Source organism: Stenella coeruleoalba, assembly GCF_951394435.1.
Source record: "Stenella coeruleoalba genome assembly, chromosome: 2".
In the NCBI taxonomy this organism is placed as follows: domain Eukaryota; kingdom Metazoa; phylum Chordata; class Mammalia; order Artiodactyla; family Delphinidae; genus Stenella; species Stenella coeruleoalba.
Window position 1 is genome coordinate 59,052,995 of NC_137147.1, and position 14,503 is coordinate 59,067,497.

The 14,503-nt window shown below is 35.7% G+C and overlaps 1 protein-coding gene across 6 annotated transcripts in view; it reads right to left on the bottom strand.

Moving 5' to 3' along the window:
* Positions 1-14,503, bottom strand: part of MIA2 (MIA SH3 domain ER export factor 2) — an 89,968-nt gene that overhangs the window by 4,522 nt on the left and 70,943 nt on the right. For all 6 annotated transcript variants that reach the window (XM_079906372.1, XM_079906373.1, XM_079906374.1 and 3 more), the window contains one exon: positions 3,299-3,421. In XM_079906372.1, the coding sequence (XP_079762498.1) occupies positions 3,299-3,421 (123 nt within the window). The remainder of the gene's footprint in view (positions 1-3,298; positions 3,422-14,503) is intronic.

Below are 14,503 nucleotides of genomic sequence, written 5' to 3' on the forward strand. Positions count from 1 at the left end.
TTGATGTATATCACTACAGACTTCCAGACGTATAATTCAGATCTAGATATTTCCCCCAGGACTTCAGAGCTTGAAATGCCTACTTGAATAGTAGTGCAGGTGTATCACAGGTGCAGCTAAGTCTGTAAGTTCAAAATGTAACTTATAATCTTTCCTGTCAAATGTTCTGCTGCTCCTTGTTCCTTGTCTCCAAACAATAAATGGTCCAAGTGCCCTAGCCAAGAACCTGAGCATCAGCCAAGACTCCTCCTCCTCCTTCACTACCACATGCCTTCAATCTTAAGTCCTCCCAATTCTATCTTTTCTGTGTCTGTTCACATCTATCTGATCTGCTAAGTCACCACCATCAACCCTGTAGACTTGTCACAGTCCCCTAAAAAGTTACCCTCCTGGGCTTCCCTGGTGGTGCAGTGGTTGAGAGTCTGCCTGCCGATGCAGGGGACACGGGTTTGTGCCCCGGTCCGGGAGGATCCCACATGCCGCAGAGCAGCTGGGCCCGTGAGCCATGGCCGCTGAGCCTGCGCGTCCGGAGCCTGTGCTCTGCAACGGGAGAGGCCACAGCAGTGAGAGGCCCGCGTACCGAGAAAAAAAAAAAAAAAAAAGTTACCCTCCTTCCAACCTTTAACCGCACCCTCCAATCTATTCCCCATAATGTAACCAGAGCAATTTCTCTAAAATGCAGATCTGATCTGATTATTTCTCTGTTTAAAGTCCTTTAATGTGTTCCTATTATCCTGCAAATAAGTCCAATATTTCTGAACAGGTTTGCAGGTCCTTGAAAACTTTATGCACTGCTTACCTCTTCACTACTTGTTTCAATATTCCCTGACGTGCACCTTCCACTCCATGTTGCAGCCATAATTTAAGAGGCATTCTTAATTCTAAGTCTTTAAAGATGCTATTCTTTCCTCCCAAAACATTATCAACATCACTTTGGCCCAGCTAATTTCTCCTTTAATTCTCAGCTTATACGTCACTTCCTCCAAAAAGATTTTCTTGACAATCCCACATTCAAAATACCGCCACCTAGGGCTTCCCTGGTGGTGCAGTGGTTGAGAATCCGCCTGCCAATGCAGGAGACACGGGTTCGATCCCTGGTCTGGGAAGATCCCACATGCCGCGGAGCAACTAAGCCCGTGTGCCACAACTACTGAGCCTGTGCTCTAGAGCCCGTGAGCCACAACTACTGAGCCTACATGCCACAACTACTGAAGCCCACACGCCTAAAGCCCATGCTCTGTAACGAGAAGCCACCACAATGAGAAGCCCACACACTGCAACGAAAAGTAGCCCCCGCTCGCGCAACTAGAGTAAAGTCCATGTGCAGCAGCGAAGACCCAACACAGCCAAAAAATAAAATAAATTTATAAAAAAACAAAAATACCACTCTCATCTGGGTTAGTGGCTAGTGGCCCATATGCTCCCATAACATTTTGCACTCATTACTTTTGTCACTATATAGTGCAACTGCCTACAGACCTTTACTAGACCTCAAGGTATAAGGAATGCTGACCTATTCACCACTGAAATACAGCAGCTACCATAGTGCCTATCATACAGTAAGCATTCTATAGGTATTTAGTGCATCAATGGCAGGGTTGATGCACTAAATTGATCCACTACCCTCTCATTTCAGTATAGGGATCAAGACAATGGCTCTGGAGTCATACAGACATGGGATCAAATCCTGGCTCTAATACCTCCTACCTGAGACCGTGAGCACCTTTTTGAGCTTTGGTTTCTTCATCTGTAAAATCAGGATAATAGCATCTACTTTATAGGTTCATTGTGAAGATTAAATGAGATAATTCATTTCATTCAATAAACATTTACTGAGCACTAGTGCTAAGTTAATGTATCAACCTATCTCTCACCACTCTCCTTCATGTAAATACCATAAACTGATAAACCAATAATAACATATTACATATATAGAAATTTTTCTATTTACAAAATACTTCCACACACATTAACTCATTTAACCCTCTTAAGATCTTGTATCAGGGGATTAATAGCTCAGTTTTACAGCCATTCTCCATCAATAACTCATGCTCTTTTGTTTTTGCTTATACTGTTCATTATTACTAGCACAGACCCTTACCTCTTAACTAATTTTTCAAATTCCCTCAAAAGCAGCTCAAATGTCACCTCCTTCATGGAGTTTTCCTTTATCCTTCAACTATATGGGAGCTCTCCCTTTCTGTGAACATAACATATTCTCTCATAGGACTTACTATTCTAACCACTATTAGTTAAGCATATATATTTGTCCTTCTCTCCTATTTAATTATTAGCTTCTTACAGCTAAAAACTATACTTTACTGTAATTATATTATCTACCACGTCATGCAGGCTACCTTCCAAACAGAAAGCACTTTAAAATTATTTGCTAAATTGGATACTGTTCTATTACAAAAAAAAATGGACATGTGAAAAATTTTAAATAGTATTAGTTTAGAAACAGATGTTCAATCATACATGTACTTTCATTCCATTAAGCTTGAATTAACGAGGGAAAACAATTTCAAAAGCCAAACAATCAGAAATAATTAACTTAATTATAATAACAGAAAAAACAGGCCACAGGTCTGCTTTTCTGCCTTATTATTCAGAGAAGAATGAGTTTCTAAAATAATACATGTTTCAACTGGATAAATGCCTCCCCTAAAATATATACCCTTTCCTGAAGAAACCTTCAACTCATAAATTTTAATTTTCCACTTACTTTTAATCTTTTTATTTCCTTAATGTTATGTACTTCTAATAGATTCACTGGATATATATATTTCCCAACTTCAATGGGTTGCTGTGAAGTGGTTTAAGAAAAAGAGCCCCTGACAAATAGTTGATTGCTCAGTAAAATTTAAATCTACCTAAGCATGAAAGGTTTAAACAAGGTAATTGATTAACCCATCAACAGAGTATGCACTCAAATTATTTTTCTGGTAGACTGTAACATATCCATTCACGCCAGCCTAATTTCCCTAATTACTAAACAGGATATATGTCAGTGGACTGGAAAAACTAGAAAATTAATCACGGAACACAGTAAAATTTACCGTCTTGGGTTCATATAGTAAACTCATCACAATGGTGCCCAAACCAACCACCAACATATGTGCAGACGCCATGGATGTGTACAAAATAACAAGAAACATAAAACCAGGAAGTTCTCAGGAAAGAGACTGTGGCCTTAAGAGCTAAGCAGAGATCACAATTATATTAGTCCTTTATGCAGCTTCCAGTTCTTTAGTATGCCACCATTATTAAAAAACACATACACACAAGTATTTCTTACCCGTTTTATCCAAAGATGGCATATTAAAACTTCTGAGTTCTGCTGGTCCAGAAAGTCTACCAGAATTAGAATAAAATCTGTCTTGCCTTTGTGGAGGAAGAACTGGATCAGGATACGGTTGGCCTAGAAAACACGTTTTTAAAATATCTTCATTACGATAAAAATAAATCGAGTTTCCTTAAGTTTCATATAATGAATGTAGATATTTTTCTTGCTTTCTAAAAGACTGACACAGGGACTTCCCTGGTGGTGTAATGGTTAAGAATCCACCTGCCAATGCCCGGGACACGGGCTTGAGCCCTGGTCTGGGAAGATCCCACGTGCCGCGGAGCAACTAAGCCCGTGAGCCACAACTACTGAGGCCTGCACGCCTAGAGCCCGTGCTCTGCAACAAGAGAAGCCACAGCAATGAGAAGCCTGCGCACCGCAACCAAGAGTAGCCCCCACTCGCCGCAACTAGAGAAAGCCAGCGTGCAGCAACAAGGACCCAATGCAGCCAAAAATAAATAAATAAATTTTAAAATAAATAAAAGACTGACATATATTCTGGGTAGATAACAGTGGACAATTTTAGGAAAATTACACACTTTACTAAAGGCAATAACTTTGTTTTTGCAGTAAACACAAGTATAAATGCTACCCTGGAGTTTGATAGATTCCATGACTATGTGTAAATTAGAATATATGAATAGAATTTAGTTACATATATTAACTTTCAATTTTAATAACAGTGGAAGGAAGCAGATACATCAATATATCAAAAAAGGCTGTGAGAAGCTAGCTACTAGCAAAGAAAGAAAAAACAGAATATGCTGTAAACATAGCAAGAAATTTAGCAGAACTGACAACGATAAAAGAAATGGTCACCAAAGCAGAAAGAGTTATCATTGAGGTCATCAAGTGATCAAATTTTCAGTAACTTCAACATTTTGGAATTTAGCATCCCTCCAAGACTAAAGGGAAAGATCTCTGACTCAAAAGAGGAATGGAAGGTTCACAATACTCAGATTAAGTATATCTGGAGAGACACAAATTTAGGCACAGACTCTGAGGTGCTTCTACAGCCAGACTCCTTTGTCATTTACAATGACAAACTGGTAATAATTCATGGGTCTTTGTGGAACTCATCATTCTTGAAAAAATATAGGTAGTCTATCTCATCTCCGATAGGTGATGGTAGACTTTGATAGATTAAGTAGGCATTTGCCAATCTCCAAAAATATGGCAAAGGACAAAGGGGATAAACTGTGTGACTCTCCCCCACCCTAACAGATACAGACAGATGGCCTCAAACTACCTTCCATGACTGTCTCAGGCTGTGGTTCATAATGTGAACTCCATACAATGTTGGATGTCACTTGTCATCTGACTCAGCCACATGGGACCTTATTGACACATCTTTCCCACACAAAGCGAAGGATACCACCTGGCAACAACTAGAGTCAATGAAGAGAATATTTAATGAGCTCTCAAGGTTCAAGGGATGTGACTTAGAAGAGGAAGATCCAGATAGTCTTGAAGGCTCATTTCCTCCCCGTTTCAGAGCTGTCTCAATGGTCTGAATGAATTAGCCCAGTGGAAGAAAAGGCCAATAACAACCACTGAGATCTAAACTGAATTTTCCCTTTCTACTTTAAACATGGGATTAATTAAATGGCAGAGCTGGGCAAGGGGATAAGGATAAGATGGGGAAACCTGAAAACTTCCCAACTCTTTCTCAATCAGCTCTCAAGATACCATATCATTATTTTGCTTCTAAAATACATCCCCACAATATCAATAACCTCAGAAATACAAAATTTTGCTACAAGTATTCTATTTTATCAATTATATGTCCACATTGCCCTCCTCTGGGATAATTAAATCTACCAGCTCCTATTATGTGCCAGGCATTAGTGATACAAAGTTGGTTTTGATACAGTCTGTGCCCTTATGGTGACAGAAACAAATAAATTAATGCCTTAAATAAAAGGGCATACAAATAATATGAGAGATGGCCTATCTAATTCTGATTAGAGGAGTCAGAAATGATATCACAGAGGAGGTAAAGCTTGCCCTGAAAGAAAAATAAGGAAGGATGAACAAGTAAACAATGGTATTCTGGTCAAATTCAAATACACATATACATGTATATGTACATGTACACACACACACACACACACACACACACACACACACACATTTAATGTAATAAGATAAAACTATGTAGAAAGCATATGACTAATCAAAGACTAAAATACAAATAAGGACATGAATGGTTCCCTTCTTTTTTGCCTTTTTACCTTTGTTTCCTACCACCCTTCTAAGAAAAGAGCTGATTAAAAAGAAATAATGGGAGAAGGAAAAAAATCAGAGAAAAAATGAATAAAAGAGTGGGAAGGAATGTACAGTGCATTGTGAAGCAATTTCGTAAACTAAAAATCAGAAAAAAATTCAAGATGTCTAGTTCAAACAGAAGTGTTATTCATCTCTTTTCATTCCAAAACAAGTCTTGGATTGCAATAGTTCCTTGGGTAACTGTTTAATAATTTGGGGGTCTATCACATAACAAGAACATCAGCATGGTTGAGAAGAGAATTATAAAGATGGATAAAGGGTTTGAATTTTTTTTAATTCAATACTGTTTGCTAATCAAGTACAATAAGCACCTTCACATAGAATGTGAAGAAATAGTTTAATCTAATGATTAAGGAATTTAAAAGGAATGGAAAGCAAAATTTCCAGGAAGTAGTTGATAAAAGCATTGATATGGACAGGTTATGGCTCTGGAATAAAGAGACCGATGGTACAGAGAAAATGTCTAAGAAACAGACCTATGCAAATATGGACATTTAAGATAAAAGTGATATTTCAAATTGATATACCAATATACAGTATTAAAACAACTGTCTATCCAATGGGGAAAAAAATAACTCTCCAACTAAACATTAAAACAAAAATAAAATCCAGACTAAAGGCTTAAAAATCAAAACAAAATTTTAAATATTTAGAAGAAAACAGAGAATATATTTTTAATCTAAAGATAAGTCTTAAAGAAAACAAAAATTCCATAAAAATAAATTAACTTACCTATAACAAAATTTGAAAACTTGTTTTTTGATGTATAACAATAACATACATAATAATAAACTAAGAAAATATTTGCAAAATATAAAAGATTAGTATCCAAAGGATACTAAGAATTCCTATTAAGCAAGAGGGAAATGGATCAGGCAATTTACAGGAGGAAATACAAATGATCAATAAATACGAAAAGAGGCTCAAGCTTACTAATAATAAAAGAACTACAAAAAATAATCAAAGGAAGAAAAATGAGAAAACTTTTAACTCATGTGGCTGGAAATATTCAAAAAAGTTTTACATCAGGTATTAAAGAAATAGCTACTCTCAAATTCTTCACACATAACTACTCTTGAGGCCAAAGGGCAACATTTATTAAAACCGAAACTACACATATCTTACTTCCCAGCAATTTCATTAACTGGACTCATCTCTAAAGAACACATGTGTAAAACAAAAAGTGTTAATTGCAGCATTGTTAGTAATGGTGAAACACTGGAAACACCGTATATGTTCATCAGAGGAGATTAGATAAGACTGGATAAATATATTGTGGTATATTCATATATTTATTTATACAGCAATTAAAATAATAAACTTTATATTAAAATGGAAAGAATTCAAGAATATATGCTGATAAAAACTTGATAAAATAGAAAAATACTTTTAAAAAAATCATATATAGACTGTAACTTTACACACATTAAACTCATGAGTGGTTGCCTCTGGGAAAGAAGGAACGTAATGACCTTCGGAAAGGAAACAGAATAGACTTCAACTGATATAGTGTGCTATTTATTTTTATGTTTTATGTACCCATTCTCTCTCTCCCCTTCTCCCTCCCTCTCTCTCTCTCACACACACACACACACAGCTACACACACACACACACACACACACACATATATATATATATATATATATATATATATGAAACAAACATTAATATGTAAATTCTGGGAGGTGATATACAGTATTTTGCTATATTATCTATGTTTTTGTTTCTTAATCTGTAAAATGGGAATAACACTCTTAAGATTCTTCAAATGATTAATATAAAGCACTTAACATAACATCTGGCACAAAGTAAGCACCCCAAAGTAACTGTAATGATAAATTAAATTTTTTATGATTATAAACTATATTAAAACATAGTATTGGCTAGTCTCTTTCAAATCTAGGACCATAAGCTTCAAGTAGATATTCAACATTGCTCTGTAATCATACCACATTTCACTGACATTTAAGCAGCTTCACTCTCCTAAATGGCTACTCTGTACCTTTTTCTCCCTCCAAATCTCTGACAATCCCCTCCTCTCCTATCCCAAGTTAATGATCTTGCATATCAAGAAACTTGATGCAGGGACTTCCCTGGTGGCGCAGTGGTTAAGAATCCGCCTGCCAATGCAGGGGACACGGGTTCAATCCCTGGACCAGGAAGATACCACATGCCGCAGAGCAACTAAGCCCGTACGCCACAACTACTGAGCCCGCGTGCCACAACTACTGAAGCCTATGCGGCTAGAGCCTGTGCTCCTCAACAAGAAAAGCCACCGCAATGAGAAGGCCACGCACTGCAACGAACAGCAGCCCCCGCTGGGCACAACTAGAGAAAGCCCACATGCAACAATGAAGACCCAATGCAGCCAAAAATAAATAAATTTATTTATTAAAAAAAAAGTACAAGGAGGGGAAATGACATAATTCACCTTTAATGCATATCTCTCTACATTAAGTAGCACAAGATCTGCTGAGAATTAAGATTCTCATTCTTCTCTATTACTTCTCTATTCCTAGAAAAGGAGGCTGTGAGGCTAGATAGAGGAACAGAAGGACACTGAAGTCAGAGTACTGAAAGATCAAGAGGGGCACTGAGAGGTCAAGAATACCAAAGGGTGAAAAAATGATAAAAACTGAAACTTTTTTCATTAAAGTATCTGTGGTTTTCTTACTTTTTTTTTAACTTAAAATTCTAACAAAATAAAGTATTTACATGAACTTAGACACAATTACTATCTTTCTTGTTAGATTCATGAATATATTACTGATTAATACCTGCACTACATATTATTTGTAGATATAATTCTCAAGAATCAGTTAAAAAACTAAAAGCCAAGAATCCTGCAGATTCATACCCTGACAGTCAAAAAACTATCCTTTAAATTCTAGCATTACTTTTCTTATTTGAATTATTTGTTACTAGTATTGTTGAAACATAGTTACTAATTACAGTTTATAAAAAGCATAAGAATATTTTGATATGCATGCCTCTTAAAATGTATTAGTAACTACTAAATATGGGAGTTAAGAGATCGTATTTTAAGACTTTCTAAAAACTTGCTTAAATTATTACTCTTCAAGATTGCTTACTATGCACAGCTTTGTAAATAAGAGCAAGTACAAAGAAAACAAGGCAATTACTTAAGTGGAACTAAACAGAAAAATCATATATTCCTTTCTTCCAAAAGGTAATTTTAAAATCTAAGAAATTATGTTACCCCAATATATTTTTAAAAAGATAGTTATATAATAAGTGAAAACACATTATAAAAGTATAACCCCTCTGGGTAGACTGCATTCATGACCTCAATTCTTCACCCTTCCTTGTATCCCTGTTCTTAAGAGGTAGAATATATATCCTGCCCAATGGTTCCAAATTCTGTCATGTGACTTGCTTTGCCAATCAAATGTTAGCTACTGTGATTCAAAGAGAGGTTTTAAAAAGCACTTTCATGTGTTTGCTTTTCTACTCCTGAACTTCAACAGGATGAGAACCGCACAGAATAAAGTTCCACTTCTTACAGAATGAAACACTGAGCAAGGTAAGTCACACTGATTAAATTTTTGTTGCAGTCCAATATTTATTAAGAATTTATAATGGGCTTGTTATTTCCAGAACATTTTCCTGTTAAAATTCTAATTCTGATTACTTATGATATGTGAATATTAACCTATTTATATTATTTATCAAGAACTTTTTTCTGCTTTAATTGTAAAGATTTCTATCTAAATTCATAAGATGAATAAAAATAATCAGAAAACTGTCCCTTAATCTGAATGCTGGTTTATAGGTGTGCTCAAACTGTAAAATAATCATCAGGTTAATATGCTTTAAAACACCTGCACTTTACTATATGTGTATTGTATCCAGATAAGAAGGGTTTTTTTTAACTTTTGATTTTAAAACAAAGATTCCCAGAGAGCTGCAAAAATAATACAGAAAGTTCCTGCATACCCTTTACCCAGTTTCCCCAAATGTTTACATCTTTCACAAATATAGAGCAATATAATAACCAGGAAACTAACATTGGTCCTATGACTAACGTGTATAGTTCTTGCCATTTTATCACGTGTAGATTTGTGAAACCACCACCACACTCAAGATACAGAACTATTCCATTACCAAAAAGATCTCTCCATGCTACCCTTTAGTCACATCCACTCTCCTCCCCCTTCCATCCCTAACTCATGGCATCCACTAATCTGTTTTCTAGTTCTATGATTTTGTCATTTCAAGGATGTTATATACATGAAATCATATAATATGTGACCTTCTGAGACTTTTTTTTTTAGTCAACATAATGCCCTTGAGATCTATTCAAATTATTGCATATATCATTTCTAGTTCATTTCTAGTTCATTTCTAGCTTGATTCCACCAATGTCAGAGAACACACTATATGATTTCAATTCTTTTGAATTTGTTAATGTTTGTTTCATGGCACAGGATATGATCAATCTTGGGAAATGTTCCCTTGGGGCTTGAAAAGCATGTCTATTCTGATGATGATTTATCTGATGATTTTTGAGGATTTTTTTGGTGGTTGCTCTAGGTATTAACATAACTTATCACTGCTTACTGGTGTCAACATTTACCAATTTGATTAAATTGTAGCTTGACCTAGAACAGGAACTCTCCCAATAAGAAGTTTTTAAGAACTGAAAAAGGTATGTTCATCAATTAGGTTTAGAAAAGAATGTGTAAATAGTCTTTGGTTTTACTAACATTGTATATTACAATACGCTATTTGGTCTACCAACTAGATTGAACATTATCTAACAAATTCAGCATTAACCATTAATACCTAACTAAATTTTCTTTTTTTTTTTTTTTTTTTTCGGTACGCGGGCCTCTCACCATTGTGGCCTCTCCCGTTGCAGAGCACGCGCAGGCTCAGCAGCCATGGCTCACAGGCCTAGCCGCTCCGCGGCATGTGGGATCTTCCCAGACCGGGGCACGAACCCGTGTCCCCTGCATCGGCAGGCGGACTCTCAACCACTGTGCCACCAGGGAAGCCCTACCTAACTAAATTTTCTACTACTCAGATAAACAGATTACACAGCTCACTCAGTTCATCTCTCTCACTGTATATAAGGACTGAGGTCCAAAGAGATAAAACAAGTTTCAAAACACATAAAACGATTAAAAAGAGTGAAGATTAGAAACCAAATTTCTTAATTTCCAGTCCAAATACTTTTTCAGCTGAACCATTCTTGCTCTACAACATGCAGTCTAAATTATAAACACATAAAAGAATGTTAGATGAACATATACATTACACTGCAGAATTCTGGAAGAAAAGATGATTAAAACCTATATTGGTCTATTAAAAGATTGATTTGCAGCTAAAAATAGTGAAAATAAAATGTTGATTACTTGAAGAAACTAGATCTATACTGTTAACAAAACTTCTAAGTAATAAAAATATCTGAAATATAATATACAGGAAAAAGACAAGTTAGAGTATATCTTTTTTGACTATATAAGGTAAGAACATTCCCCCCACCCCGAAGTATTTAACAGTGCAAAAACAAATGATTCCTTGGAATTATAGAATCATTTAAAATTATTTCTGCTTACTCATCTTAAGTAAAGAAATTTTTTTTTAATTTTGGCCAGGTACTAACATGTTAAGGGAATATATGAATTTTACAAAGTATGCTTAATAGGACTAAATTACAGAAAATCTGAAACAACTACGGAGGCCACATCATTCAGAAATTTAGTTATTCTCGTTGTCATTATTTTTTAACACAAGTGTTTTAAACTAAAATATTTTAAAATTTAAGAAAAATCTTAAAGACACAATTATTACTAGAAAGCAGGACTCTTCATGAGTCCTGATAATTCAACATAATATAAAATGTACGTAGGGGGAGATTAGATTACTGCCATCTCTTATTTTATGCAAGTCCACATTTTAGAGCTGAGAAAACAGTGACAGGTAAAATGAAAAACTCAAGATTATACAAAAAATTAATATCAGTGTTATGATAAAAACCTAGGTCTCCTCCTTCCTTATTCAGTGTTCTAATTTACCAATTAGCTAAGAGTAATACAAAATAAAAGAATCAACCCAGAAACCTGTTCAGTGACTATTTAGATGAAATAGGGATGTACTGAGGGCAAACACAGAATATTTTTATAATTTTACTCTAGGTGAAAACAGGGCTAATAGCTAAATACATTTATCAGCATTGCTCCAATTCAAGTAGAATCTTTGGAGTCATTTAACCCCACTCATTCGTAAAGTATAGGACAGTCTCTAAAATTCCTTTGCTCTTTCTGTAGAGTTATCCTATTTCATTAAGATTAGCACTGGCACAGGTGCCCCTGTGTTAAACCAAATGGATCAGTTACATTATTTGGAAACACTCTCTATCGAATGGATATATATCTCTTCTATGAAGACGTTAATTCAGAAGCTCACGATTTTGAATTTTCAGTTAGACTTTGAAAATAATGGATACCAGGTTCCACTTCTAGCATGGCAGATTCAGAAGCTCACAATTTTGAATTTTCAGTTAGACTCTGAAAATAATGGATACCAGGTTCCATTTCTAGCATGGCAGAGTAAGCTCATAACAGACTAACCCTCCTACATATAATAAGTCCAGACAATTTACAAAAAATAACTACCTGAAGTGTAGTTACTATAGAAAACAGTATCAAAGTTCCTCAAAAAATTAAAAATAGAACTACCATATGATCCAGGAATTCCACTTCTGGGTATTTATCCCAAAAAAACCCAAAAACACTAACTTGAAAAGATATCTGCATCCCCATATTCACTGCAGCATTATTTACAATAGCCAAGACATGGAAACAACCGAAGAATTCATTGATGGATGAATGGATAAAGAAAATGTATATACACATACAAACAATGGAATATTATTCAGCCATAAAAAAGAAGGAAATCTTGCCATATGTGAAAACATGAATGGACCTTGAGGGCATTATGCTACGTGAAATACAAATCCTGCATGATCACACTTACATGTGGAATCTGAAAAACCAAAAACCAAACTCATAGAAAAAGAGATTCGATTTGTGGTTACCAGAGGTGGGGGGAGAGAGAAGGGAAACTGGGTGAAGGGGATCAAAAGGTACAAACCACCAGTCATAAAATAAATAAGTACTAGGGATGTAATGTACAACATGATGACCGTAGTTAACACTGCTGTATGATACATAGGAAAACTGTTAAGACAATAAATACTAAGAGTTCCCATCACAAGGGAAAAAAAAATGTTTTCCTTTTTTTTGGCTGAGTCACGGGGCTTGTGGTATCTTAGTTCCCTGACCAGGGATCAAACCCAGGCCCCGGGAATGAAACCACCGAGTCCTAACCACTGGACTGCCAGGGAATTCCCAAACTTTTTTTCTTTTATTTTGTATCTATATGAGATGATGGATGTCACTAAACTTATTATGGTAGGTAATCATTTCACGATGTGTGTAAGGCAACACATTGTGCGGTACACCGTAAACTTACACAGTGCTGTGTGTCAATTATGTATCTCAATAAAACTGGAAAAAATCAAAAAATTTAAAAATAATGAAATAAATAGCTGAAGACTCAGGACCATGAACAAAAGTAGGCAGATTTGGGAAAGGAGTGGGAACTTGAAAGAAGGGACCCATATGGGGTGAGTTTTCCTTTATAGTTTAGCCTGAAAGCAGACCACAGTCAAACTATAGCACAGAGCAGTCAAAATTCACAGAACTTTCTGGCTTGAAAAACCAAAGGACAGAGCTCATGAGAGCCAGAGAAGTGGAACCTAAAATTCTGAGTTTTCTGCCCAAGTCTATTGCTGCCCCTGAACCACACACATGTGAGGCAAACTTAAGCAGTTCTCAGCAAAGGCTAAAAACTGAACTGATATTTGAGCTGCTACCCACCACAGGAGAGAATAAGTCTACAGTTTCACCAACTTAATTGTCTTGTAACACAAAACAAACAACAGTCTTCAGAGAAATACGGTAGAATCCTGAACCTCCACAATGTCTATAATACAATCCAAAATTAATATACAAAGAAACAGAAAAATGTGACCCATTCTTAAAGGGAAAATACAATTAATAGAGGCCATCCTCAAGATGACCTTGATGTTAGAATGACCATACAAGGACTTTAAAGCAGATATTGGGGTTTAAAAAAATACTTATAGTGATTTTTAAAAAGTAAGAAATTTCAGCAAAGAATCAAAACTTAAAAAAAAAAGGAAATTCTAGAACTGAAAAATACAATATCTAAAATAAAATTGTACTGGATGGGCTTAACAGCAGACTGGAAGTGACAGAGGGAAGAGTCACTAAACCTGAAGACAGATCAAAAGAAATTATTCAACTGAAAAAAGAAGGGAAAAAAACTGGAAACAAAATGAAGAGACTGAGACCTGGGACAACACCGAAATGTCTGAAAAATTACAGGTTTCAGGCAGTTTTTAAAGGACATGTAAAATTTGTTCCAATTTTATGGATAACAGTCACTACTATTTGAGCTCTAGTCTCAGCTCCTCACCTGGCTGTTTTAACCTAAGATTGTTAGCTAATCTCTTCAGGGACTCAATGCCCTTCTCCATTTAGTAAGGGCACTGAATAGATTAGTGGTTCTTATCCTCAGAACCTCCTAGGGAGTTTTTTAGAAATACAGAGCTTACCTCCAGAGTTCATGTTCAGAAGGTGTAATATAAATCAACATTGTAAATCAACTATACTTCAATAAAATTTACCCAAAAAAAAGGTGTAATGAGGTGAAACCCAGGTATTTGCTTTTTTTTTTGAAGTTCCCTAGATTATTTCTGATGATAAGCCAAGTTTGAGAATCACTACACTGGATAATACTTGGGGAGGTAGGCA